The following is a 25,291-nucleotide window of genomic DNA, read 5'->3' on the forward strand; positions in this document are numbered from 1 at the left end:
GAACAGGTAAGATGGAGTGGGTGGAGGGGCAAATGGATGGACTGAGAAGGAGGCATCACAGGTGGTGGGAGCACCCCATGGTTTCCATCAAAGCCACCAAGAACCATCTAAAATAAACCTTCGAGCTAAATAAGAGAACTGGACCCACTCTGCAAACGCAGCGTCTTCAAGCGTTTATGGCTAGATCACCACCCAGAAGCCGCTAAGCATTTTGGAGCCTCCACTGGGTCCCAGTGTGAGGAGAAGGCTGTACCATGGGTCTCTCATTTTTGTATATGTATATTTTTTTATTTTGAGTGTAACATTCCGTCCTCTTAAATGAGTGATGGTCAATGAAACTAAGGCTGGAATGATGACTAAGGCTTGAATGCTAGGGCAAAGGCATTATGCCTTTATGATCACTAAGTAAGGCGATGAGCGAATGACAGTATGAGTAAAGAAGTTTGAAGAGGCTGATTTGGAAAGCTCAGAATGAAAGCTGTTAATAGTCCAAACAAGGAAGGCAATATAAGGCCAGAATCAGGGGATAAGTAATAGGAATGAAAAAAAAAGAGGGTGGGCAAGCATTGTTTCTAATGGGGCTCTGCAGGCCTGTGCGGCTGCAAATTAGGTTGGGTGGGGGTTTCATGGGGTTTGTTCTAATGCTTTTGGCCCATAGGATACAAACCATTCCGCATCTCTTCAAAATAATAGCCCCTGGTGCCTACTGGCCATACATGAAATAGAGATTATGAGGGCACTGTATCTTTTAAAAAAAATCCCCTTTTGTAGCACTTCCTTAAAAACAGCTATTTAATGCAACTTTGTCAGTGAGTTCTTGACAGTTCTGTCTTAACGATTCTGATATTAATGAAACATCTTTGTAAAGGGTTGCAGTGTCTTCCTGGTAAGTGTTGAGCTTATGCTTTTCAAAATACCTTGTAAAAATCGTTATTAATTTCCTCCACTGTCTAATGAGTGCTTTTCATTGACTGCCTGTTCTGATTCAAGAAATATTAAGCAGTTGAGTGATCAATGTGTTTTCAATTTACTCCCTTTGAGCTTGCTACTCTTAAGAGTTGTGATAGTTTTGTGGGGTATTTTAGTCAAAAGCGTAGCTTCATTTAAGTATTGGAAGAACAACACTCATGTATTTGCTTCGGCGCTTATCAGTCAAGGCATAGTTAACTAAAAGTGACTGACAAGGCTTTTTAAAAATACCTTTCCCCCAGCTTTATTGAGGTATAATTGATATATAATATTGTGTAAGTTGAAGGTGTACAACTTGATGATTTGACATGAAAACGTATTAGGAAATGACTACCACAATAAGACCAGCTAACACATCCAACACTTCCCAGTGACCTTTTTTGTGGCTTTTCTTTTCATATTCTCTTTTAACTGACATGATAATAGTGATTTCAAAGAGCCAAATAGAATTTAGACGTTTGACAAAATGATGTATCATGGGTATGTATAATAATAGCGTTAGGTCATGTCATCTCATTGCATTTTAGCAGTGTTAGATATGAGAGTAAGCTCGCGGTGCTTGCAAAACAAATGTAAGAACTTGTATAAACAGTTTTTTGGTATGCTAAATGACAGACAAGGTTAGATCTACCACATGCTCTTTCTTGTTATGTGGATTTATTTGTAGTTTTATAGAAAATACATTTAAAAAACACTTAATGTGGGTCTATGTGATAATTGTTTATTTAAAACAAAAGCTAAATTACTTTCAGAGATAAGAAAGTAGATAATATGAAATTATAGACCAGGGTTCTTAACTCAGGATTTTAGAAAGTCCATGGATGTGTCTCTAAGGGTATATTTTATTTGTAATGTAAGTACATTTCGTGAGAGAAAAAGCATGCCTTTAACCAAATTCTCTGAAAGCTATATAACATCAGATATGTTTTTTAAAGAAATTTTAAAAAACACTGCTATAAACAAATAACTATGCTAAGGAAAAAGAATTTTGATTTCCAGAATTTTGAAATATTTAAATATATTCCTGAGTCATTTCCATATTCTCTTATAAGTCAAGTATTTTAGGTAACTAACTCTATTTAGCTTTTTAAATTTAAAAAGTTTTGTAATGATAGAAGAGCCAAAAATGTTAGTAGAAAATTTTGTAGAGATAAAATTCGTACTCATCAAATAGGATTCAGATACTTTTGGCTTATATAAGACATTTTTGGTTTATATTAGACATTTTTAGAAAATATTTTGAGTAAGGTCTAATTAATTCAGAGGCAAATTGAGTAAAGACACTGATTTTGTTTTTTAACTATTAATCTTTTTCAGGGTTGTCAATTCATTAATGAAGTATGGTAAGTTGTCATTTAAAAATTTCCCTACTCATCTCTTCTTGGCCTTTTAGCTAAGATCAAGTGTAGTATTTGTTCTTATTAGTGTAATATCTGATACATCCTTTCCTCAAGGATCTTATTATACTAAATGGATTTTTGAAGCTGAGAGATGGAATTAGGAGCTTGCTCCATCCACTCTGTGCATTGACTGGGTATTGCAGTACTTTCGGGAACAGAACAAGAGAAAGAAGGGATTTCCTTATTAATCCTCTACTTTGGAAATAAAATATGGATCAGATTAATTACAGGATTAAATAGTTTGCAAAACAGTTCTATTTTAAGTCTTAGAGACATGGTTTTGAAAATAAGATAATTTCATTTTTTGTGATTACATGTCTCAATGTATTATTTTTTCCTTCTACAGTGTCTTTTTATTTTTTCCTTCTTTTTTACAATTTTTTTCATTGTTTTTCAAGTAGTTTTCTGCCTCCCCCCCGCCCTTCCCCCCCCCACCCTCCCCACCTCCCTCCCCCATTGCCACCACCTCCCTGTTGTTGTCCTTTATGTCCCTTTCCCCTTTCCCCCATTATCCCCTCCCTCTCCCTTCTGATCACTGTCAGCCTGTTCTCAATTTCAATGTCTTTGGCTATACTTTGCTTGCTTGTTTGTTTGGTTGATTAGTTATAATTCAGATTCTGTATGATTAAAGATAATTCCTTGATCCCCTTTTCTTTTTTTAAGATTTTATTTCTTTTTAGAGAGGGGGAAGGGAGGGAGAAACAGGGAGAGACACATCAATGTGCGGTTGCCTCTCGCACGTCCCCAACTGGGGACCTGGCCTTCCCCCAGACGTGTGCCCTCACTGGGAATTTAATCCATGACCCTTCGGTTCCCAGGCAGGGTGGCATTCAATCTACTTGGCCACACCAGCCAGGGCTCCCTTTTCCAAATCAGTCTCTACCTATACAACTTCTTGCTAAAATTTTACAAGAATGTTAAGCCCTATATACTATAGAATGAATACTGGTATTAGAGAGCCATAGATGTCAACCAGGATCAATTTAGTCTCTTAGGGCATATTTGAATGTACTTGAGACACTTTTTGTTGTCACAACTGTTGGGGCACTGCTGGCCTCTAGCGAGTAGTTAGAGGACAGCGGACCTGCTAAACACCCTATAAAGCCCAGGACAGTGCCCCAGAACTGAGATCTAACCAACCTAAAATGTCAGCAGTACCATGGTTGAGCAACCCTCCTTTATATCAGAAAAATTATGTTTAATTGGTCATTTCACAACTCCAGAGTTTCACCATTGTTCTAACAGGCTTGTGTTGAGCAAGATAAGCTGGGTCAAGCTTTTGAAGATGCTTTTGAGGTACTGAGGCAACATTCAACTGGAGAACTGCAATACTCCCCAGGTAAAACCTCAGTCCCTTCTGCTGTTACATCAAATGGCTTGTACGATGAGAAAATGATCAGAAAAGAAACACCCGCTTTTACCCAAAGCATCTAGAACTAATTCTAACAAGTGTACAATGCATCCAGGGTTACCTAGCCTCAATAAATCCACAGTCTGACATAAAATGCAGAGAACAGAGGGGATGACGTTCCGCACAGGAATACTAAAACCTGTAACTATCTGCTATTAAGCATATCTGGTTGGCATTTATTTATTCAATAGACAGATAATCTTTACTCTTCAGAAAGGGCTTTCCAGTTATTCTGACTCACCTTAAAGATCTCCTGCCCATCCACCTGGAGAAGTAAGTGTTCCCACCTACCGATTATCCTATAGACTTCTTAGATGTACAGTCCAGGTGAGATGGAGCTATTTTAAGTCGAGTTTACACAGGGTATTGCAGGAAGTTCTAAGACAAAAGAGATAAGGGGATCTTGACCTGCAAGGAGTATGTACTCTCATAGAAGGAATGGAATACGTAAAAGAGTACCTGTAATGTGAGTATGGCGCAAGAAGCACCATAGAGAAATGCAAAGTGATAAAGGAACACGGAGGGAGCAATTGCATAGATAAGCACACACAAATATAAACTTTCACTTTTTCACTTTCTTTCTGCTTTTAAATTAGATTACAAAAACTACTTGACTTTCATCAACCACTGTCCCAACCCCCATGCCAGAGAAAATTCCAGCTACTATGGTGTGCTGCCCCCAGAGGAACCTGTCTACAACTGGAGAACAGTCTTAGTGAGTACACGTACCAGGAGACTCTCCCCCAGGAAGAGGCAAATGTCCTACTCGCTCCAGCCTTCCCCTTGGCATTTGGCATGTGCTGGCTGAAACCCAGCTTGAAGACAGCACTGCCTGGGAAAATGTTTACTCGTGGCCACCATCCACGGTGTGAATTTGACAGTCAACGTGGGTGATGATTAGCAATGCAGTGAAGAAAGAAACTGCCCTCTGTCATTGCTCTTCCCACAGCTGGAGACTAGTTTGAATGACTTATAGTTAAGAGAAGGATTTTTTTCTTCTTCTTTTTTTTCCCCCCTGACTGGTGTGGCTTAGTGGGTTGGGCATTCTCCTGCAATCTAAAAGGTTGCTGGTTCAATTTCCTGTCGAAGTATGTTCCTGGGTTAAGGGTTTGCTCAGACAGGGTGCGTAGGAGAGGCAACTGATTGGTGTTTTTCTCTCTCTCTCTTTCTCCCTCCCTTCTTCTCTATCTAGAAATAAGCAAATAAAGTCTTTAAAAAAAAGAAGAGCCTTTTTAAAAGTTCTAACATCACTGCTTCTCCTTGGTCCATCTGGAAGATTGCAAAAAAAAAAAAGTTATGATATTTTCCTAAAAGCCAGAGGGCAAAGGCCCATATATCTAACCCCTGCACTGGCTTTACCTACAATTTTATGTAAACTTGCTCTATTCCTCACCCCGCAAGCTCAGAGCTAGCTACATGTAGTGGGCCAATTAATTTATATTTCAGTAGACTCCTGCAAAAGGAGATGTTCCCGCCATCTATCTCTCCATTCCCATGTTCTTTCACATTGTTTTCTTAATGTATTCAGTTTATTAAAGCAGCCTTCATGTGGTGGGATGGATATACATAGGAAATGTAATTTTTCTTTTCCTTCAGTCACTAGCTGCAACCATGCTCTGTAAAAAGTCCCTTCTCTGACCCTGTAAATTGTTCTGTCACGGCCTTTTCACAAGACGGTTCTTTGAAGAGGGCATTTTGGGTTCCTGTTTAAGCTCTTCTGCCTTTGCTTAGGGTTGCCAGGTAAAATACGGGATGCCCAGTGTTTCCATCTGCTAAATCTGGCAACCCTGCTTCCATTCAATTCTGACACACTGGTGTGCATACACCTCACTGCCTGTTGTGGTTGGGAAGTCCTTGCCTGTTGGGCAGCCCTCCTGTGTGTGATGTGGTAGGATGGCTCAAGCCCAGCCCCTTGAACGGTGTGTGGTTAACCCCCAGAGACCCACACATCCTTGCCATATGTGATGGGAGAAGCTCAGGCTGCTGCCTGCTGCCCCTCTCCTGGCTCTGCTCTCCTTTGGCTGCCATCGTTCGCCTCTAATCTCCTCTTGCCTGGATGAGCATCCAAAACAGGAATGAAAGCCCATCTTCCCTTTTTGCTGACCAATTTCTATGAATGATTCTTTCAGATCTCTTTTTCTCACTGGGTATTCTTAGGGGAAAGGAGGGAAGCCATCTCCTGTCCTTTCTCATAAAGTGAGGAAAGGACATCATTCCTCGCAAACCCAAAGATTACCCTCTATCCCTCAGTCCTCTCCGTGCGTGCTAGTTCTGTTCTGGGAGATCCTTGGCTGCAGTTGAGGGTGTAGCGCGTTTTAGAATTTGGGAGGTGTTTAGCACTCTTGTCTGCCCCCAGCCTTTCACTTTAGCCACTAACTAGGAGCCACATGGAAAGTCCCCCTTAACACCCTGCTGCTTGTCTGTGTAGAACAGCGCTTCGGACCTCTGTTCTGAAGGAAATACTCATCGATCTCTGCAGAACATCCCTGAAAACCAGCTGCTACAACCGCCCGTTCTCCAGCAAAAAGGAGGAAAAGGTGCGTAGATCCATCACTCTTTCTGGAGGTAAAAGAACACGGTCTTCCTCAAAGTGGCTTTAAGGGGATTTCATATATAAGTTGGGAATTGTATTTGCAAAATAGTCTCTAGTTACGATCAAGCATCATTTAACTCAGACAGACTGAACCACTCCAAGCTCTTCATCTTGGGTGGGCCTTCCTATTAAGTTTTCTGCAAAAAAATTCCATACTAACTTCATGTTTTATAAATTTTAAACCCTGATTTTATAAATGAAGGTGATGATGATCTCACCTTGCCATTGGGCCACAGTAGCCTCTGATGGCTAAGATGTGAGCCACACACATTCACATACACTATTGAAGGGGTTGTAAATTATTCCAAGGTTTTAGGGGGCAATTTGACAACACCTCTCAAAATTCCATCAAAATTTGAAGTGCTCATATCTTTTGACTTTAAGGGACTACATAACTCACTGGTTGATTGTGAGTTCTGGGTTAATTGCGTGAACCTGGGCAAATCACTTAACCTTCTGCACCACGGGTTTCTTATTCAATAAACAAATAATATATATTTTTTTCTTCCAATTTTTTTATTTAATTATTTTTCAAGTACAGTTTTCTATTACTCCCATCCTGCCCCACCCCCCATCCTCTCCCCTCCCTCCCATTTCCACCCTTCTCAGTTGTTGTCCATGTATCCTTTATATAGGTTCCTCTAAATCCCTCCCTTATTTCCCCTGAAATTCCCTCCCCTCTCCCCTCCGGTCACTGTCAGCCTGTTCTCTATTTCTCAATAAACAAATAATATTAATTGTACAGACATTATAAGAGTACTGTAAAAATTAAATGAGGAAACCCCTGTAAAGCACTATACTCATAGCCTGGTACTGTGGATAATTTCTCAAAATACCACAGATGTGTGCGTGTGTGTATACACACACATATGTATTTTGTGATGAGTAAATGTTGTTTGTGAGAGTAAAAAAAAAATGGCAACTCACCTATCGTATTCATTGTATAAAGATACATCTCAATTTTACAATGCAAGTTTTAAAATAATACTTGATTGTAGCTACTTAAAATTATTTTAAGTGAATATTTTTTTGAAAATTAATTTTGTTCTTGGAAAACAGTATACTAGATCCTACAGTTATAAAATTCTAAATATGCAGTGATGTTCTAAAGCAGTGAAGAATGTACAAAAAATGACAGAAAAAATAAGTTTGTATCATGGAATATTAGTATTACATATTTAAGCATGGTAGTAAGTTCATATAAGGAGAATAATACTTCAACCTCTGCTTAGCTTGTCACTCATTTTTGTCAAATAACTAGCTCACTCACTGACTCCAGGGGGTGAAGCTTTTACTTTCTCACTGATATTTTTGTTGTAGAGATTCGCTGTTAGGAGACATATCACCCACAATTTTCTGTTTAGAGCTTTATCTTCCACCTGAAATAGAGATACATTTGAAACAGGATAAAATAGTAATTTGGGAATTCATTGCTGGGAGAAAACGGACATGCATGAAGTAGAACATACATAGCTATTGAAAGTCATGAGGGTGTACCTTGCATATTGATAAGGAAGGAACTCTAAAATACATTCACTTTTTGGTTTTAATCTTTTTTAATTCCATAATTGAAAAGTAATAATGCTTTTCTAAAAAAGTGGAAGTGTTCCTTCTCTCTTCCCATGTTATGCCCCAGAAGTAACTATTGTCAATAGTTTAGTTATTTCCTCTACCTATAGCTAATCACTGTATTGTCCTATGATTTCTTATGACATACCATTTATTTTAAAAAGTGCAAAATAGTATACCATTTGTAATTTTTAAAGGATATGCATTTGTTTGTATGGGCAAAAATAAGAAACACTTTCTAGAACTATGTAGGCTAGACTAGCACTTTTATTTTCACTTTATGCTTCTGCTTTAGTCATTTACTATGAGCATATAATGCTTTTATCTCTTAAAACACAAAAATTTAAACATTTTTTAAAAAAAAGATGGGGGTCCATTATAGTCGGCTTGACCACTGGATGACAGGCAGAGAGTTTGTTTAAGATTGTGACTTTAATTCATGATGTGTTTTTGGTAAGTCCCTTTCATTTCTCAATTCATAAACTCAAGATAATTTAATGCAAAAGATAATCTTTGTCAAAACCTTTGAGGTTTTTGGATGAATGATGACTGATGCAAGAGGATTACTCCCCAAAGGCTATTTAAAGCAGTTTGGGAATCCACTATGCTACGTTCTCAAGGGGGAAATGGAATTTGGCCATGGATTTTTTTAGCTCCTGACAGACCCGGTGAGGCATGGTATTAGCAGGCCAATTCAGAAGTCACAACATGGGCTATCACCTTCGCTCTCTGTTTGGCTAATGAAATCCGATAAAATAAAACAAATAAAAACCACAACTTTTCCCAAAGTTCCCTGCCGAGTTATTCTGAAATTTAAAGGACTGTGTTCCTAAAGAGATTCTTATCTCTGGCAGTAGCGCTTTTTGCAACATCAACGAAAAATGTCACAATGCCCGTGGTCATTGTCATGGCTCCTAAGCAATGTCAAATGTCAGGAAGATATTTTAGCATTTTCCACTCCAGTTTCTTCTTTTTTAAAATTTTTTTATTTAATTCTTGTTCGAGTACAGTTTTCCATCCCCCACTCCCATCCCAGCTCCCCACACCATGCTCCCACCTCCCTCACATTTCCACCCCCTTGGTTGTTCTCCATGTGTCTTTTATACTAGTTTCTGTGAATCCTTCCCCCTTTCCCCTGAAATTCCCTCTCCCCTCTGGTCCCTGTCAGCCTGTTCTAAATTTCAGTGTCTTCACTCCAGTTTTTTCTATACTTTATTTTCTGAGAAATAATGCAGACCCAGAGACATTTTTACCTGTCTTTGTTATTGATTTCACTTAGATTTGCATAGTGTTTTGCATTTTACAAAACGGGAGTCATACTCTTTACTTCATTTGACTTAACTCATTTGAATAAAGACCTTAAAATGACTTACTTTCTGTACATGGCTTTTTAGGGGTCTCTTTAAAACCACTAAACATTTGGCATCCATTTTGCTCAGTTTTGTTGGCCTGTAGAAAGTTGAACACACGACACAAAACTACTAGTTAAGATTTAACTGTAAAGAAAGACTGCACAACAAATGGGAGACTCGGGTAAAGAAGCTCTGGCTTCCCTTTTTCACTGAAGAATGGTACAACATTTCTGACAAATTCTCTGACAGAGAAAGCTTCAGTTGAAACTTCAATAGGGCAAATAAAAAAAATGGGGCAAATAGACCCTTGACTTCCAAGTCCCATAAAATGCCAGAAAGGCACACCTAAGGGGGTGAGTAGGAGGAACACCAGTCTCAGGGCAGCGTTTTGCTCTGTAGCCACGCAAGGGGCCTTTCTTGAGGATGTTCCTTGATGCCACAATGAGTGGAGTATAACATTGTGTCCTGCCATTGTTTCTTTGTAGGCAGGAAGAAGCTCCGGCTGTTCGAGTACCTTTACGAATCCCTGTGTAATCCCGAGATGGCATGTTGTATTCAGTGGGTAGATAAAAGTAAAGGCATCTTTCAGTTCATATCGAAAAACAAAGAAAAACTCGCCCAGCTTTGGGGGAAAAGAAAAGGCAACCGGAAGACCATGACTTACCAGAAAATGGCCAGAGCGCTGAGGAATTATGGAAGAACTGGAGAAATCACTAAAGTCCGAAGAAAACTAACTTACCAATTCAATGAGGCCATTCTCCAAAGACTCTCTCCACCTAATCTGTTGGAAAAAGAGATCTTCTACTCACAGTATGTTCAACCTGACCAAGAATACCTAAGTTTAAGTAACTGGAATGCAAATTATAATTATACATATGCCAATTATCATGAGCTAAGTTACCCTAATTGCGAAATATAGTCTTACATATTATGATTTCCTAACATCAGAAATGCCTGAACATAAAAAAAATCAAATTAAATTTTAAAAAATTAAAAAATAAATAAATTAATGTTTTAAAAAGAAATGCCTGAACAGGCAAAACAGATGATGTATTATAGAATTGTATACTTGAAATCTATATAATTTTATTAATGTCATCTGACTAAAGTCAATAAAAATAAAATTAAATTAAAAAGAAATCTCTACAAATTTCAGAATTTTTCTCTCAAAGCAAACGCTGAAGAGAAAAAAACTTATTGCGGCTATTATTAAGTAGCATATAACCTATAGTAACTTGGTGAGATATTCCGCCAGTGACCATGTTAGAATAATCCATTCCCATTTGAATGCCTAGACTAAATGTCCCTGCTCTTACTATTGTCTGTGCCATACTTTCTTCTAGATTAACAATGCCAGTAGAGAGGCTTTGGTTTATATACTCATTTAAGCATTATTTTCCTGCCATACCAAAAAAAAATGACTAACAGATATCTGATGGCCTTAGCAACAAAACAAACACTGATTGTGATGATGGTGTGTTTCATGCGAAATCACATGGAACGACTTTACAATCTTCAGGGGCTATTATGAACTTAGATTTTCTCTGCACTCGGAACTCCTGGCCTGTAACCCTGCGGTGCCAAAGAAAAGAAGGTCTAAGGAAAACGCCACTTAAAGTTTATGCCTCCCACAAATTATTTCCTTGGATTTTTCTCTCCCCTAGGGTAGACCCAGAAGGTAACGAAAGTTTCTTGTTCTCCTGCCACTCAGCCACAGGGAGGTGCTCTTGCCCTGTTAGCTAACTGGCGCAACCTTGCAGCCTCCTCTCCTTTTCCCCTTGAACTAGCCCAGCAGAGACCAAACTGGAGTAGTTGGAAAACAGAGAGAGAGAGACAGAGACAGAGAGAGAGAGAATTAGATAAATGATAGAAACTAGCAAGTAATATACTCGGAGAGAAACCAGAATTTAGTCAGTTTGGCTTGAGAACTATGGTTTCATCTCTACAGTCCAAAAGGAACCCTGGGAAGAAATACTTTTTATCTTCCTGTTTGGCAGGTTCTTGCATGTGCCACGGCGCTTCCTAGACTACACGGGCTGTTTTCATCCAGGTCAAGAGCCCTATTCAGTTTGCAGCATTCCCTCACCTCTTTTTCCTTTGTACCCTGGTGTCCTTCCTTCCCAGGGCCTCTTAAGAAGAACATGTGTGGGTTATGAAACAAAAATCAATGAATGAACACTTGAACACATAGGTTTTCAGAAGGGAAGGAGTTAGGGAGAGGACAGGATCAAGGGATCAAATATATGGTAACAGAAGGAAACGACTGGTGAGCACACAACTGAGTATACAGATATAATGTTGTACACTTGAAGTTTATATAAATGATTAAATGTTACTTCAATGAGTTTAGCAGAAAACTTTTTTAAAACGGCAGACCCAAAGTGACTAAATGGAGGCCAACTTGACATTAGCCATCTCCACATGCAGTCTGGGCTTCTGTTATGGACTAATGTGTACACCCCCACAATTCGTGTTGAAACCTATCTCCAGTGTGATTGTATTTGAAGTTGAGGTTTTTGGGGGCAATTAGGTCATGGGGGGGGGTCGGTCGTGAATGGGTTTAGTGTCCTTATGAAAGATCCCCAGAGAGCTCTTTCCCTTTCCACCATGTAAAGATGCAAGGCAGCCATCTTGAACCAGGAACACGCTCTCACCAGACACTGAATGCTCTGGCATCTTGATCTTGGGCTTCCCAGCCTCCTGAATGGTGAAAAATATTTGTCTATAAGCTGTCTAGTTTACGGTGCTCTGTTACAGCAATCTGAACAGACTAAGATAGTTTCAGTTAGTGCTAACATTAAAGTATAGCTCAGCAATTATACTCATTCTCCTACCAAGAAAATGCTTTATAAAATGTTAACAAAGAACATATATTTTACCAAAGATGGCAAAGAGGAAATGGTGAAGGGTTTACAACACAAATCATTTAGTCAACGACTTAATACAATTCTCCATGTAGTCCCTCCTATAGCCATCCAATACCAGCTGAGGGGCTCATGTGGACAGTTCTCCCAGAATCCCCACTCAGTTCCAGCTCTTTCTTAGTGCTATACAGACTTGCTTCCTCTTGGGCAGAAACCTTAGCTCTGTCTTTCACTCAGAATGCACCTACCAAAGCCCATTTTCACAATCATGTCCTGCAAGTGAAAAGTCACCACTATCAGAAGAAAATCTAATATCTCAAAAAATGGTGAATGGGAGAAGGCAATGAGGAAATGCCTTTCAAATTCAGAAGAAATTCTTTACCTAATAAAACTATAAATCAGACGAGGTTAAATGGAGAGGTTTTTACACATACATGGGCTAAACCCCCTTATCTGCCATGAAGTTATATTAGCAAGGTCTTTGTAGATGTACCTTAGCAAAATGGTAGGAACCCTGACAGCCCACAAGTTACACGCTGGTGATGTCAGTTAATACCATCTGAAGTCGGGAAACCAAGAAAGCAGCCCTTCCTTTGTTTAGAGGTGCATCATAAATACAGAAGAAAGAGCTAAATGAGTCTGGAGTGATTGCTGTTGGAAAGGAAGATTTGATGAGGAGAGGGTTGGAGCAAGGTACTGTTGTTTTCATTATAAGCCCTTTAGAACTATTTGAAGTTTAAATGCCGTACAGTACAAAAGAGAATAATACATTGATATAAATAAAAACATATTAATTTTTCATTTAAAACTGTGTTTTTAACTGTTATACTAATGTACACTCCCATCAACAGTAATGGGGAGTAGATGATTATTTTACATATGACTTTTGTTAATTAGCAAACGTTTTTCTCCAGAACAGTAATGTAACAGAGACCTGGATTTGGCACAGGTAGAGAATCTATATTAACTTATACCTAAAATAGTCATTACATCAGCAGGCAGTATGGCATGGGAGAAAAAATTAGCTAGATCCAACTACAAACAATGGAACACTTCACTAACTGGATAATTTTAGAAAACATATGTTAATTCTTCCAGCATCACCTTCTCCACCTATAAATAGGAAATGGAGCTGCTGATACCCATGGTGGGAAGAGGGAGAGGAGAAGCGTATTAGTATCCCAGTAAACTCTAAGTGCTGGTCCATTGCTCTCATTCATAACTAACATACCTGAATGGTCATAAGTGAGTTGAGTCATTTAATGGCCTGTGTTGAGTCCTTCTCCTCCTCCAGAAACTGACAATGAGACAAGAACATGAATATTAGTAGTTTGAGAGAAGTTTCCAAGAAAGAGCATTAGGGAAAGTGGAAAGCGTAAGAACACTTCTCTGCATTATTTCATTTAAAGGGTAAAGAAGCAGAGACATCTATGAACTCCCATCTGTCATTGACTGAGGGCCACTTCTAAGGGCCATTAAATCCTGAGCACATCTGCTTGCACCCTCAGAATGAGCTCTGTCCACCAGAAAAGTGCTCTTGGGAAAAGAATCAGTATCAGTTATCTTTTATAATTGTAACTGGTTAGTTACAATTGGTTATAATTAGTTACAATAACTGGTTATTATTTTGAGCTCTCCAAACTTCATCCCAATAGAATTAAATCATGAAACTGGAACAGTAAAACATGTAAATAATGCTTTCATATTGTTAAATTTAGAAATTACAGACTTAAAATTCTTAGATAAGTTTCAGTTATGGAAATACTTTACAGTTTTACTTGATACTTAGAGAATACTGTGTTGCAACTGCCTTCTGAGAAAGATAAAGAAAAGTTGTTTAGAGACTATTTAAATTCTTATGACCACAGAAGTACTAAACAAAGAGAATTTTGGGAAGTTAGCCAGGTGGATCAAAGGTCTTTAAAATTAAACTATACATGTTCTGATCTTTGTTTTTGTACTTTAAAAATCAAATGAACTTTTGTCATTCTTTTGGCTGCCCAGCATGTGAACCCCTTCCTATGTTTGGGGAATTCTTGACCTTACAAGTCTTGGTGGGATGCAGAAACAGTCTCTCAGTGTAAAAATGGAAAGTTCTAGATAATTGCTCTTCTAACTTTCTTTGCAGCCAACATAGGCACATGAGCAAGCCTCAGCCAATCCGAAGTCCTCTTCCAAGAACTTGATTAGGTATCTATGATATACAGAAGCAGGAATGGTGGACCACGGTCTCTGAATGCAATGGGAGTTGTAGCAAGTTGGTTTCTGGGGGCAGCAATGATGCTCCGCTAGCTCTGTTCAGTGACACGTGAGATGACATGAGTTGAGGCATCTAGTGATTGGTAACAGTGACAGTGACGTTCTCACTTAACCAGATCTTTGATGTGGTTTGGGTCTTTATGACCCACAGGCTGCATGTTCTCCAGCCTTCTCAGAAATTCTGTAAGCCATGTAATATCTCTTGATAAATTCCAGTGAGTACTTCAATGAGTCAAAGCTGATTCCAGCTAGTTTTAATGATTTCTTTAACAAAAAAGTTTAATGCTTCAAAACTTAGGACCAGGAAGTTGAGTGTTTTCAGTAGCAAATGCTAAAATATGGAATTGGCAATAGTAGATTTCTGAACTTGTTTTAACACAGTGCTGCTGAATAGTAAGAAAATACATGTTTTTACTGCTGGCTCTGGACATTACCATACAAAAAAAAAAAAAAACCCAACAAACTGGGAGACTATCCCAGAAGGCAGAACCAGGGATCACGAGGGACCACCGGGGGGTGTGATTTTTAAATACAAACCAACCAATCCGGAGTCTCCCCCAACCACCTCTCTTATAGGGCTCTCCTACTGCAGCCTACTATAAACATCTTAATCACCCCAGGCCAGCTAAACAAGAAATTGCGCATCAGTAAGCCACTTAGTAAATTTGGGTTAGATATTAATAGGATTTATAAATCTGTGACTAAATATTGGTAGAATTGAAGTTGCCTGGTAGAAGAAACCATGTCTGTTTCACTTTGCACTGGGTACCCGGAGATGATACGTTCACGTGGCACAGCAGAGCAGAAAGAGGAAATAGAGGAGGTGGAGGAAGAAAATTATACTGGTTATTTTTTAGCTTATGTCTTGTAATTAATGTCGCCATCCATTTCCTGAATTCCGCCCCCCCCCCCCTTAATTTAGTAAAGGAGATGACTTTGAATAGGTTTGCTCATAGAATATTTCTTACATAGCATGGCTGGGATGAGGAATAGGAAAACAATCTCAGTGCTTTCTTATGCTTTATAAATAGAACTGTAGGGAGAAAAGAGGATACATTGACCAGAAAGACTGAAGGCTCCAGATCCAGAGGGCAAAGAAGGATCCTGTGATTTAAGGGAAGTGCTTACAGGAAGTACCTGGAAGTAAAGATTTAATGCTTAATACCTGGGCCAAGAGACCATGGGATGCACTGTAACTGGATGGAGGTTGCTTCTCAGAGCTCACGCTCCTTGGAGAAGAGTTTAACTGAACCATTCAGCCAGATGAAGGTGACGAGGTGGAGGATGGGGTACTATAACTATCTTCTACTATATTTCTAAAGTTATTATATGTATGCAGCTTCAAATTTTCTTCTATTTCCAATGCAATGTCTTTTAATTCTACCCCTTCATTTAATTTATTCCTTCTCTTTTATATTTGTGACTTTCTTCAAATACCTGGTCATTCTTGTCTCTCCACTAATGAGTAAGGCACTAAAAAGCTTTTATGGGTGGAACTTGTTGACTACTGGCTCCACTTTAAGATGCTATAGTTGGACAGCAGCTATTTCTTTGGGAAGCCCAAATATCACCACTTACAGAAGAATATTCCTGAGAAGAGTACTCCTAGAGGGAGCCTGGAGAGACAAATGCCTAGTTTTGTGGGTAGTCAGAGCAGTTTGAATAAGGGTCTGGGGATCCTACCATTCAGCAAGCAGATGTTCTCTTAATACTTGGGTTTTCAGCTTCACATTTTACCCTACCTATCAGCCCAAGTTAGAGCCATTCTGATCCAATTTCTCCACATCATAAACCTGTGATTTACTATTGCTCCACATGGTAGGTTTATAAACCTGTGATTTACTATTAGGTGAACTAGTTAGTTATCTTTCTGGATAGAGAACCTGGAGACGCAAGTGTTTTCATTTAAAGATTTTTCAGGTTATCACTCTGTTTTCAACCTTATGTTGCCCTTAGCCTTCCATGATCCCTGGTGCCTCCAAATTTTGAACTTCTCAGGCAGAGAAATTAGCAAATATGCTTGGTTTTACAGTTTCCTCTTCTGTATACATGTAGTTTTGAAGTTTCTCTTCTTAGCCATGGATCATTTGTGGGTGTGTTTCTATAGTCTGTTTTCCCTCTTGGTTTGTCTGGTGATTTTAAATTGAATGCCAGACACTTAATATGAAAACTTATAGGTACCCTGGATGATACTATTTCATCCAGAAAGGAATTTTCTTAGTTTTGGTTAGAAGACAGATTAGGAGTAGATCACTATAATCTAGTCAGGCACTGTACTAATTCAAGGCTGGATTTGGCCTTTTTAAGGTATAATCAATGTCCTTTGTATACTATCTCCTAAGAAATAGCCCTGCATATATGTTACATTTAAATTTAAACTTTTGACATTAATGGTCTCTTGTATTATTTTATAAAATAAATTATATAATGAGAACTTTGTAAACATATTCCTTTCAAACTGTATATATTTACTAGCATGGGTAAGAAGAAATGTATGTTGTAGGAATGTGGTGTTAAGCTATAGGATTAATATGCTATTTCATTCTGGAGAATAAATTTTACTTACAGACAGAGATAATAAAAATCTTTTTCCCCCATTACAACAAATGTCAATGTATTTAATGATACAATGCAATATTTTTATTAATTCTTATGCTAAGTCATAAAGTGGTTTTTCACTTCTGGTGGGTTGTCTCAGTCTATGCACCCTAAGGGTCATTCTCCTTGAACTTCAGTGGGGAAGTCTAAGAGGCACTGATTGCATCTAATCTGCTTCTTCCTCCTTCCATGTTGCTCCAATAGCTAGGAAATTCAGAATATCTTGTTCCAAAATTCAATAATAATGAATCCCATTAATCTAGGTATCCACTTATCTAAACCCTTTCAGTCACTATTTCTGATTTAATGATCCATATTTTGTCTACTTTTTTCTGTTTTTTCTTTATCAAATACACTTTTATGTATATTTATTATCTGTTGCTTCATGGCCTTTTGAGAAGTAAAGGCATGAACTATATATCTGTCTATCACATTCCTTATTTTATTCATTGTCTTTTTTTGTAAGCTGACTGAGTTTTTCTTCAAAGACACTGACATGATTTATGAATCTGTGTGGCATTTTTATTAAAATCACTGGGAAATCATCCGAATCTAGAACAAGAAGGTTGGAGGATCAATATAAAATACACTCATGTTTCTTTGACTATATATAAAAATTTATTATTAATGCTATACTTTAAAATATGCAAGGCACTTTAAAATACAAGGACAACCACTAGTTCTATTCATTTAGTCACAGAACATTAATATTTCTTTTCAATTTCCCTTTGCAAATCTTTTTAGAGACAAAAACAACCTGATACTTTGACGGATATTTTTAGAAGCATTTATATGTAGAGACTACATGGTATCAGGATGATGTAAAAACATTTTAATAGGGTAAGAATATCCTATCATATCCACTGAGTGGCAGAAGGAATATGTCATTCCATCTCATAAAAATATTTTTGCTATCTTATTACCTCCACAGTAAAAAACTCATTTGACTTGTGGAGCACAAAGAGACCCTTTTTTGTTGCAGTAAATAAGAGACCTTATAAAATTATTTCTTGGATTGCTACATGGCTTTTGATGAGGGGATTGTGACTACCTCAGCAGTAATTTGTAGGAGAGAGAATATTATGAGTAAATTAAATGGATGAGAAATTATTATAATGAGGCTTATGGCATAGGAAATACCATTCACATGACAAAATACAGGGGTGTTAGGCTTCTTAAAAATGTGTTAGGTTTCCTCTATGAGTGTACACAAAAATGAGTTTGAATATTCCATTTTGGACAGTGACCTAAATTCTTTGAGACACAATTTATTTATCACTACAGTATAGACGGTACTTTCTCTCAAGTCTGCCCTGAATACTAAATGGGTTACCAACCTCATAGAAAAACCATGTTCACTTCAGTTAACAGGGGCCCCAAATGTAACTTAATTCTTCATTTTCTCAATGAGAATTTTAAAAAATGAGTTGTCATTCACTTGAAAATATAAACTTCTAGGGTATAGATTAATCAAATGACTATATTTTAATATGGTAATTTTCTTATCATTAATATAAATATTGTGTTGGTTTAAGAAGATGTATATACGTACAAAGTTTATAAGCAATGCATTTGTAGTGGTTAATTTTATGTGTCATCTTGACTGGGCCATGGGGTACCCAGACATTTGGCAGGATGTTATTCTCTGAGTGTCTGTAAGGGTGTTTCTGCAGGAGATTAACATTTGAATTAGTAGACTTACTGAAGCAAATTGCCCTTCTTTTAATGTGTAGATGGACCTTATGCAGCCAACTGAAGTCACGAATAGAACAAAAAGGCTCAGTAAAAGGGACCGTCTGCCTGACTGCTTGATTGGGATGCTGATCTTTTCCAGCCTTTGGACTCGGACGGAAGCATCAGCTTTTCTTAGATCTCAAACCTGCCAGCTTTGGGACTGAACTTATACCACAGGCTCTCATGGTTCTCAGGACTTTAGACTTGGACTGGAATTACACATTGACTCTCGGGGGTTCAGCTTGGGGACTGCCAATTTTGAGACTCTTTAGCTTTCATGATTACAAGCCCCAGTTTCTTATGATAGAGACCTAGATAGATATATACATATGTATACAGACTCTCTCTCTCTCTCTCTCTCTCTCTTTCTCTGTTCTGTCTTTTTGGAGAACCCAGACTAACACCAGCTGTCATAACAAACTAGCATAGAATAGGTAGTTCAGACAACACAGGTTTACTTCTCACAGTTGAGGCTGGGAAGTCTAAGATCAAGGTGGCAGCCAATCCAGATCCTGGTGAGGACTCTGTCTGGTTTGCAGATAGCCATCTTCTCACTGTGTTCTCAAACGGTGAAGGAATAGAGTCTTCTGGTATCTGGTGTCTCTTCTTATAAGGACACTAATTCTATCAGGTTGGGGTCCCACACTCATGACTTTATTAAATTAACTACTTTCTTACTCCAAATATAGCTACCCTAAGGGGCTAGAGATTCAACATTTAAGTTTGGAGGGTGAGGACACACATTCAGTCCATAACAAATACTAGTTTAGAGAAAGTGCTTTTTAAAGCACTCTTTGTTCTAGGAACATTTTTATCCACACATGTACATGGGTCTTTGGCATGCAGGTTACTGTGGCCTCTGTTTGAAGCACCAAGTCAGCTTTTCCCCACCTTCTGAATTGTTGCTCTATATCAGTCCTTGTATCAGTTATAATTCCAACACAGAAAATGTTGTCCCTAGGCCAAAAACCCACTTGCAAACATTAAGACATTTAAAGTCTTACATATCTACATTCCCAATCTCTAGAACTACTTATATTGCTTTTTAAAATTACTTTTTCATAGAAGAGGGTAAAGGGACAATCAATGGTGATAAAAGAAGACTTACTTTGGGTGGTGAACACTCAATATAATATACAGATGACGTATTATAGAACTGTAGGCCAGAAATTTATGTAATTTTATTATCCAATGTCACTACCATATATTCAATAAAACATATTTTACAAAGTTGTTTTTTCAACAACTGTGCTTATACCAACACCAACACTTATCACTCACTATTGTGAAGTCACATCCTTAGAAATAAAGACTAAATCTGTGTTAAATTTCTTTGACTCTTTCTTAACTGGTTTTGTAAGTCTCTCAGACTAACATTGACTGAGTTGGTTTCAAGTAAATATTTCTTCCCCCAATGGAACTTTGTTGTAGAAAAATAAAGTATAATGTAAGACTGTGTAATGATTCAAAAACATGGAGACTTTTTTTCTGAGGGAAATATTTTGGGGGAAACTGCATGTGCAATCCTTCAATATGTTGAAATCCTAAACCTCAGTGCTGTGATATTAGGAAGGGGGCCTTTGGGAGGCAACTGAGTCATGAGAGTGGGGTCCTCATAAAAGGGATTAGTGCCCTGATAAAAGGGGTGCCGGTGATCCCTTTTGCTCTTATTCCACCATCTCAGGCTACACCAGGAGGTTGGCAGTCCGCAGCCCTAGACGGGGGCTCTCACCAGAACCTGACCGTGCCAACACCCTGATCTGTACTCTAGCTTCTACAGCTGTGAGAAATAAATCTGTATTGTTTACAAGCTGCCCAGTTGGTGGTACTTTGTTATTTAGCATTAGGAATGGCTAAGACACCACCTTCCCTATTCCTGCTTTGGAAAACCCACTTTAATTACTTGTTTAGAAAGGAGGTTTGTGCATCTACATGGCACTGAAATAACAACAATAACATCGGAGAACATTTTCTGAGTCTTTGTTATGCACCAGGCACTCTGCTAAGGGCTTTGAAACTATCTTATTAAATCCACACAACAACCCACTGGTGTTTTATCTGTTTTACCAACAGATAAAATATTCTCCCTGTATCTCCTCACATTGTCTCCCTTCTATGTTTGTCAATCTCTGTGTCTAAAGTTCCCCTTTTTGTAGGACACTAGTAATATTTGATTAAGAGTGCACCCTACTTCAGTATGACCTCATTTTGATTAATTAATTACACCTGCATTAACTCTATTTCCAAATAAGATCATATTGTAAGGTACCGGGAGTTAGGACTTCAACTTATGGATTTTGGGTGGACAGAGTTCAACCCATAACACTCACATTAATCTTTGTACTACATATCATAATTGCTTAATATTTAATGTTCTCTATTCTTCCAGAATATTAATTAAAAAGATCATCTTTTCCAGTTATATAATTACTCGAAATGCTATACAGTTTACATAAATCCACTTTTAGGCAGAATGTCCAGTTGAGGAAATAATTGAGGGGAAAAGCCCTCTCTTTACATTGAATAGCTAGGAAAACTTGAACATGGCACATGAATTTGACACTGGCACATGGTGAGGTAAGCTTTCTATTTCCCTTCTGCAGTGTGGCCTCCACATTAACTTTCATGGTCATGGTGCCTGAAGCTCTTTGCCTACCACGCAGACTTCATTTTCTCCTCTCCCAGTGCTCTCTGCCTTTATTAGACATCTGTTATCCCTGTGTAACTACAAGTCCTATCCCCCACCAACAAGTTCCATGTTTGTTAGTTCCTATGAACTGACTATAAAACTGTGCATACAATAGCTAACTAATTTTTGTTCTTTTTCTTTCATTCACTGTTTAGATATCCTTTGAAGCCATATCTAAACATATAATCAGTCTTTCATGTCTAATTAATATAATATAATTAATTTGGGGATAACTTTGGAAATAGAAGAGTTTTTTCATCAGAATATTCCAAGTAAAATGTGAGCAGGGGACTTTGGCTCCTTACCTGACCTTTCTGACAGGATTTTTCATAATCAATTGGTCTTGATCAGGGACCTCTATGATCACCATGCTTTTCTTTCAAAATGAAATTGTCTACTTTTGTAAAAATTGTATACACATAACCCATACTTCTTATAAAAATCTTATAAAGTATAAATGTAAAAGCATAACAACTGCCTTTTATTCTTTGTATAGCCCTCCAAACTATTTCTATTCACATATAAGCATGCATATATTTTATAAAATGATGCCACAAATGTACAGACTATTTGTAGCTGTCTCCTTCCATAGAGAAATGCAACCAGAACATATATGTATATATATATTTTTTGCGGGCAGAGAAAGCTTCTTACTATCTTTTTAAGAGCTGCATGCTATTCCTTATGCAGATACAGCATGATGCATTTCATAGATTACCCTCCTATATTGATCTATGGCATTTTCCAGGTTTCACACTAATTTTCACCTTTTTCTTCGACATCAACTTTTTAGGTTCAAACTGCATGTTTTTAGCAATAAAAATAGAAACCCAGGGCACTGATGCTTGAGCCCTATCTCCTGACAGGTCACATCGTCTGTGGGGCGCCACCCTTTTTCCACTGTGAAACATTATTTGAACAGATTCTCAAAATAGCACTCCCGCTTTTTAGCATGCCAGCGTCTCGCTTGTGTTATCCGGCCCTCCCCAGCGGCCAGCAAGAATTCTCAACTCCTCGGCCCGGAGTCTCTCTGTCCCTGCGCCAGACCAGACTTAGCAATCAGGGCATGATGTCAGGTTGCTGCAGGCGGTTGGACCTTTGGAGGCGCAAGTGGGAATGCAGACTTGTGGAGCCGGCCAGCTCCCTGTCTCCACCCACAGCAAGAGATCCTGGTGTCATGCACAGAAGTGTTCTGAGTGGGGGATAAAAGGTCAGGGGTACAGATGGATGGTGTCCTCGAAACTCCATCTAACTAGCTTCCATTTTGGACATGCCATTACTTATAAATCATGCAGGAGATTGAGGGAGGTTATAGATTTTTCAATTCTCCAATTATCACTAGACATAGTACAACTTCGTAAAAGAGCATGGGCTTCAGAATCAGACAGTCTTTTCAGTTCAAGACTAAATCTGCGACCTGATACTTTAGGCAGTCAATAAATACTTACTGAGCAATTGTGGTTGGGTTTATCTGTGATTTTCTGTTTCCCCAGATGTCGAAAGGGAATGACAATAGTACCCGCCACACGGTCGTTGTGAGGACTATTTGATGAATACATAATCAGCGTACAAAACGTGCTCCATAAAGTAGGACCGCTACTTTATTACTCTCAGGAGAAAAGTTAGAGCTCTTCTTACCAGAATCTGTTTTGTAGTCCCCTTTGCCCCATTTATTTGTTCAAAAGCTTCTGTTAAATAGGCCCTGTGATAAGTGCCAGGGAAACATGTCCAGGGCTGCAACCTAGAAATATCTATTCATTCGTGTATCAAACACCTATTTTCTTGATGATCAGGTTTTCTTAATTGTATTTCTTTCTTTCTTTTATTTATTCATCCCTTTAATCATTGTTCGTGTATTTTTTCCATTACCCTTATCCCCCTTTCCACCTCCACCCACCCACTCTCCGCAGAACACCTCTCTCAGCAGAACGCAAGCCCCATGAGGACAGGCGCTTGGTCTCCTACTCAGTTTTTACTCTTCAGTGTCCAGGAGGACTCTACCTGCCACAGAGTTGGTACTCAATAATGTGTCACACGGAGGAATGCGTGAGCAAATTTCTGTTGTTTTAAAACCTCCAGGAATAAAAATTCTGAACCCCAGATTGGCACATTTTAGGGTAGATATAAAAAGTTATTTTTATGTTGGGCTAAATTTTAAAAAATTAATAGAACAAGACCTGGAGAGATGGTAGAGTTGGTCTCCACTAGAAGAGTGAAGAGAGTAAGACTCCAGTAGCAGGGACTTTAAAAACTCATTCGTGTTTAGAGGCAGGATGAATGAGTTGCTTTTCCAAGATCCCTTAAGTAAGACCTGTTGGTGGATAGGGTGAGTGTTAAAGTCGGGAGCCTGGCTTCACATCCCTGCCCCACCACTAATTAGCTGTGTGACCACAGACAAATTAGATAATGGCTCTGAGTGTCTGTGAGTGAGACATGCTTCCCTGAGCCTGCTCCAGAGTAGATGCTCAGTACACATTAATGAACAATTATTCTTTTTATTCCGCTAAAAAGATTTTTAAAGGCACACTATAGCCAGTGTGAAAGATACCAGTAGCGAAAACCCAGCACACTGCTCGGTATGTCAGATGTCAGTGGGAGGGTTGGACCTCTCCAGGGGTTTCTGATTCAGTAGTGCTGGGGGGACCTGGGAATTTGCATTTCTAACAGTTAAGTTTTGAGGTGATGCTGATGCTGGTGTGCAGGCCACACTGTACTTGACAGTGGTTAAGTACACCAACTCTAATGTCAGAGTGGCTGTGTTCAAGTCCTAACTACACCTCCCACAATATGTGATCTTGATGGAGTTGCTTAAACCTCCTGGCCTCAGCTCCCTCCTCTGAAAGTAGAGATTATAATAGTGCCCTTCCCCAGAGGTCATCAGGAGGTTTAAATGAGGTTTCACATACTCTAATTGTTTAAGACACACTCATTGTTATTTGTTAATACAGAACCAGTGGAAATGAACTTACAACAGTGCTATCCAGAAGAACTTTCTGGGATTATGGAAGGGTTCCATTCTGTGCTGTTCTATTCTACAGCAACAAGCTACATGTGACTACTGAGCACTTGAAATGCGGCTGGCACAATTGAAGAGCTGAATGTTTGATGTCTGTTAATTTTAATGAACTTGAATTTAAATAGCCTCAAATGTCCAATTAGAGCGTCACCCGCCCTCCAACCCTAAGCCCTGGGGAGAGCCCAGCTCTTTGGAAATCCGACAACACAAGGCAATGTGAAAACCTGGGTGTGTGCAAATGGACCACTTACTAACTGCCTGTCCTCAAGCAAGCAGCTCAATTTCTTGGCAAGACGACCTCATCTGTAAAAGGGGAATAACATCTGCCCTGATTCTTCCAAAATTCTCTATGTGTTTTAATGTGATAATGGAAAATCATGAAGGCAATGCAATCGTAAGGATTTCTGTCACGCTCTATGTCATTCCTTCAGATTTTCTTCTCTGTGCCCCACTTTAAGGGCAATGGCTCTGTCATCTTCAGTCTTTTGTGTCCTCATGCCCAACGCACAGCAGGTCTGAGTTCAAATGCATCCTCCATACTGGATGTCTTCTAATGCTTTAGGATGAGTAGTAAAAAGGAAGAAATAGCTGTATTATTTAAACTACAACAATATGTCTTAAAAGTTATTGTCCAAAAGTATTTGTTAAAGATTTATTTATTTATTTACTTTTAGAGAGAGGAAGGGAGGGAGAAAGAGAGGGAGAGAATGATCAGTGTGTGGTTGCCTCTCACACAACCCCTACTGGGGACCTGGCTCACAACCCAGGCATGTGTCCTAGGCTGGAAATTGAACTGGTGACCCTTTGATTCGTAGGCTGGCACTCAATCACTGAGCC

The 25,291-nt window shown here is 38.7% G+C and overlaps 1 protein-coding gene and 1 non-coding gene across 2 annotated transcripts; both read left to right on the forward strand.

Moving 5' to 3' along the window:
* Window positions 1–805: 805 nt before the first annotated feature.
* Window positions 806–10,286, forward strand: SPIC (Spi-C transcription factor). The gene is made up of 6 exons (XM_037068429.1): window positions 806–886; window positions 2,287–2,312; window positions 3,615–3,708; window positions 4,377–4,495; window positions 6,209–6,317; window positions 9,780–10,286. Exons 2-6 carry the CDS (start codon window positions 2,310–2,312, stop codon window positions 10,211–10,213), a joined length of 759 nt encoding a protein of 252 aa, XP_036924324.1. The 5' UTR covers window positions 806–886; window positions 2,287–2,309; the 3' UTR covers window positions 10,214–10,286.
* Window positions 2,343–2,537, forward strand: LOC119002561 (U2 spliceosomal RNA). The gene has a single exon (XR_005069762.1). It is a non-coding gene; the product is annotated as a U2 spliceosomal RNA (small nuclear RNA).
* Window positions 10,287–25,291: the final 15,005 nt, after the last annotated feature.

The sequence above is a fragment of the Sturnira hondurensis genome, unplaced genomic scaffold, assembly GCF_014824575.4.
Source record: "Sturnira hondurensis isolate 20B ecotype Veracruz unplaced genomic scaffold, ASM1482457v3 Scaffold0017436, whole genome shotgun sequence".
In the NCBI taxonomy this organism is placed as follows: Eukaryota; Metazoa; Chordata; class Mammalia; order Chiroptera; family Phyllostomidae; genus Sturnira; species Sturnira hondurensis.

What these genes read in the sequence shown, in the direction of transcription:
- SPIC (XM_037068429.1), top strand. An exon ending in AGAACTGCAATACTCCCCAG is followed by an intron (nt 3,709 to 4,376) that starts GTAAAACCTCAG and finishes CTTTTAAATTAG; the next exon opens with ATTACAAAAACTACTTGACT. An exon ending in ACAACTGGAGAACAGTCTTA is followed by an intron (nt 4,496 to 6,208) that starts GTGAGTACACGT and finishes TTGTCTGTGTAG; the next exon opens with AACAGCGCTTCGGACCTCTG.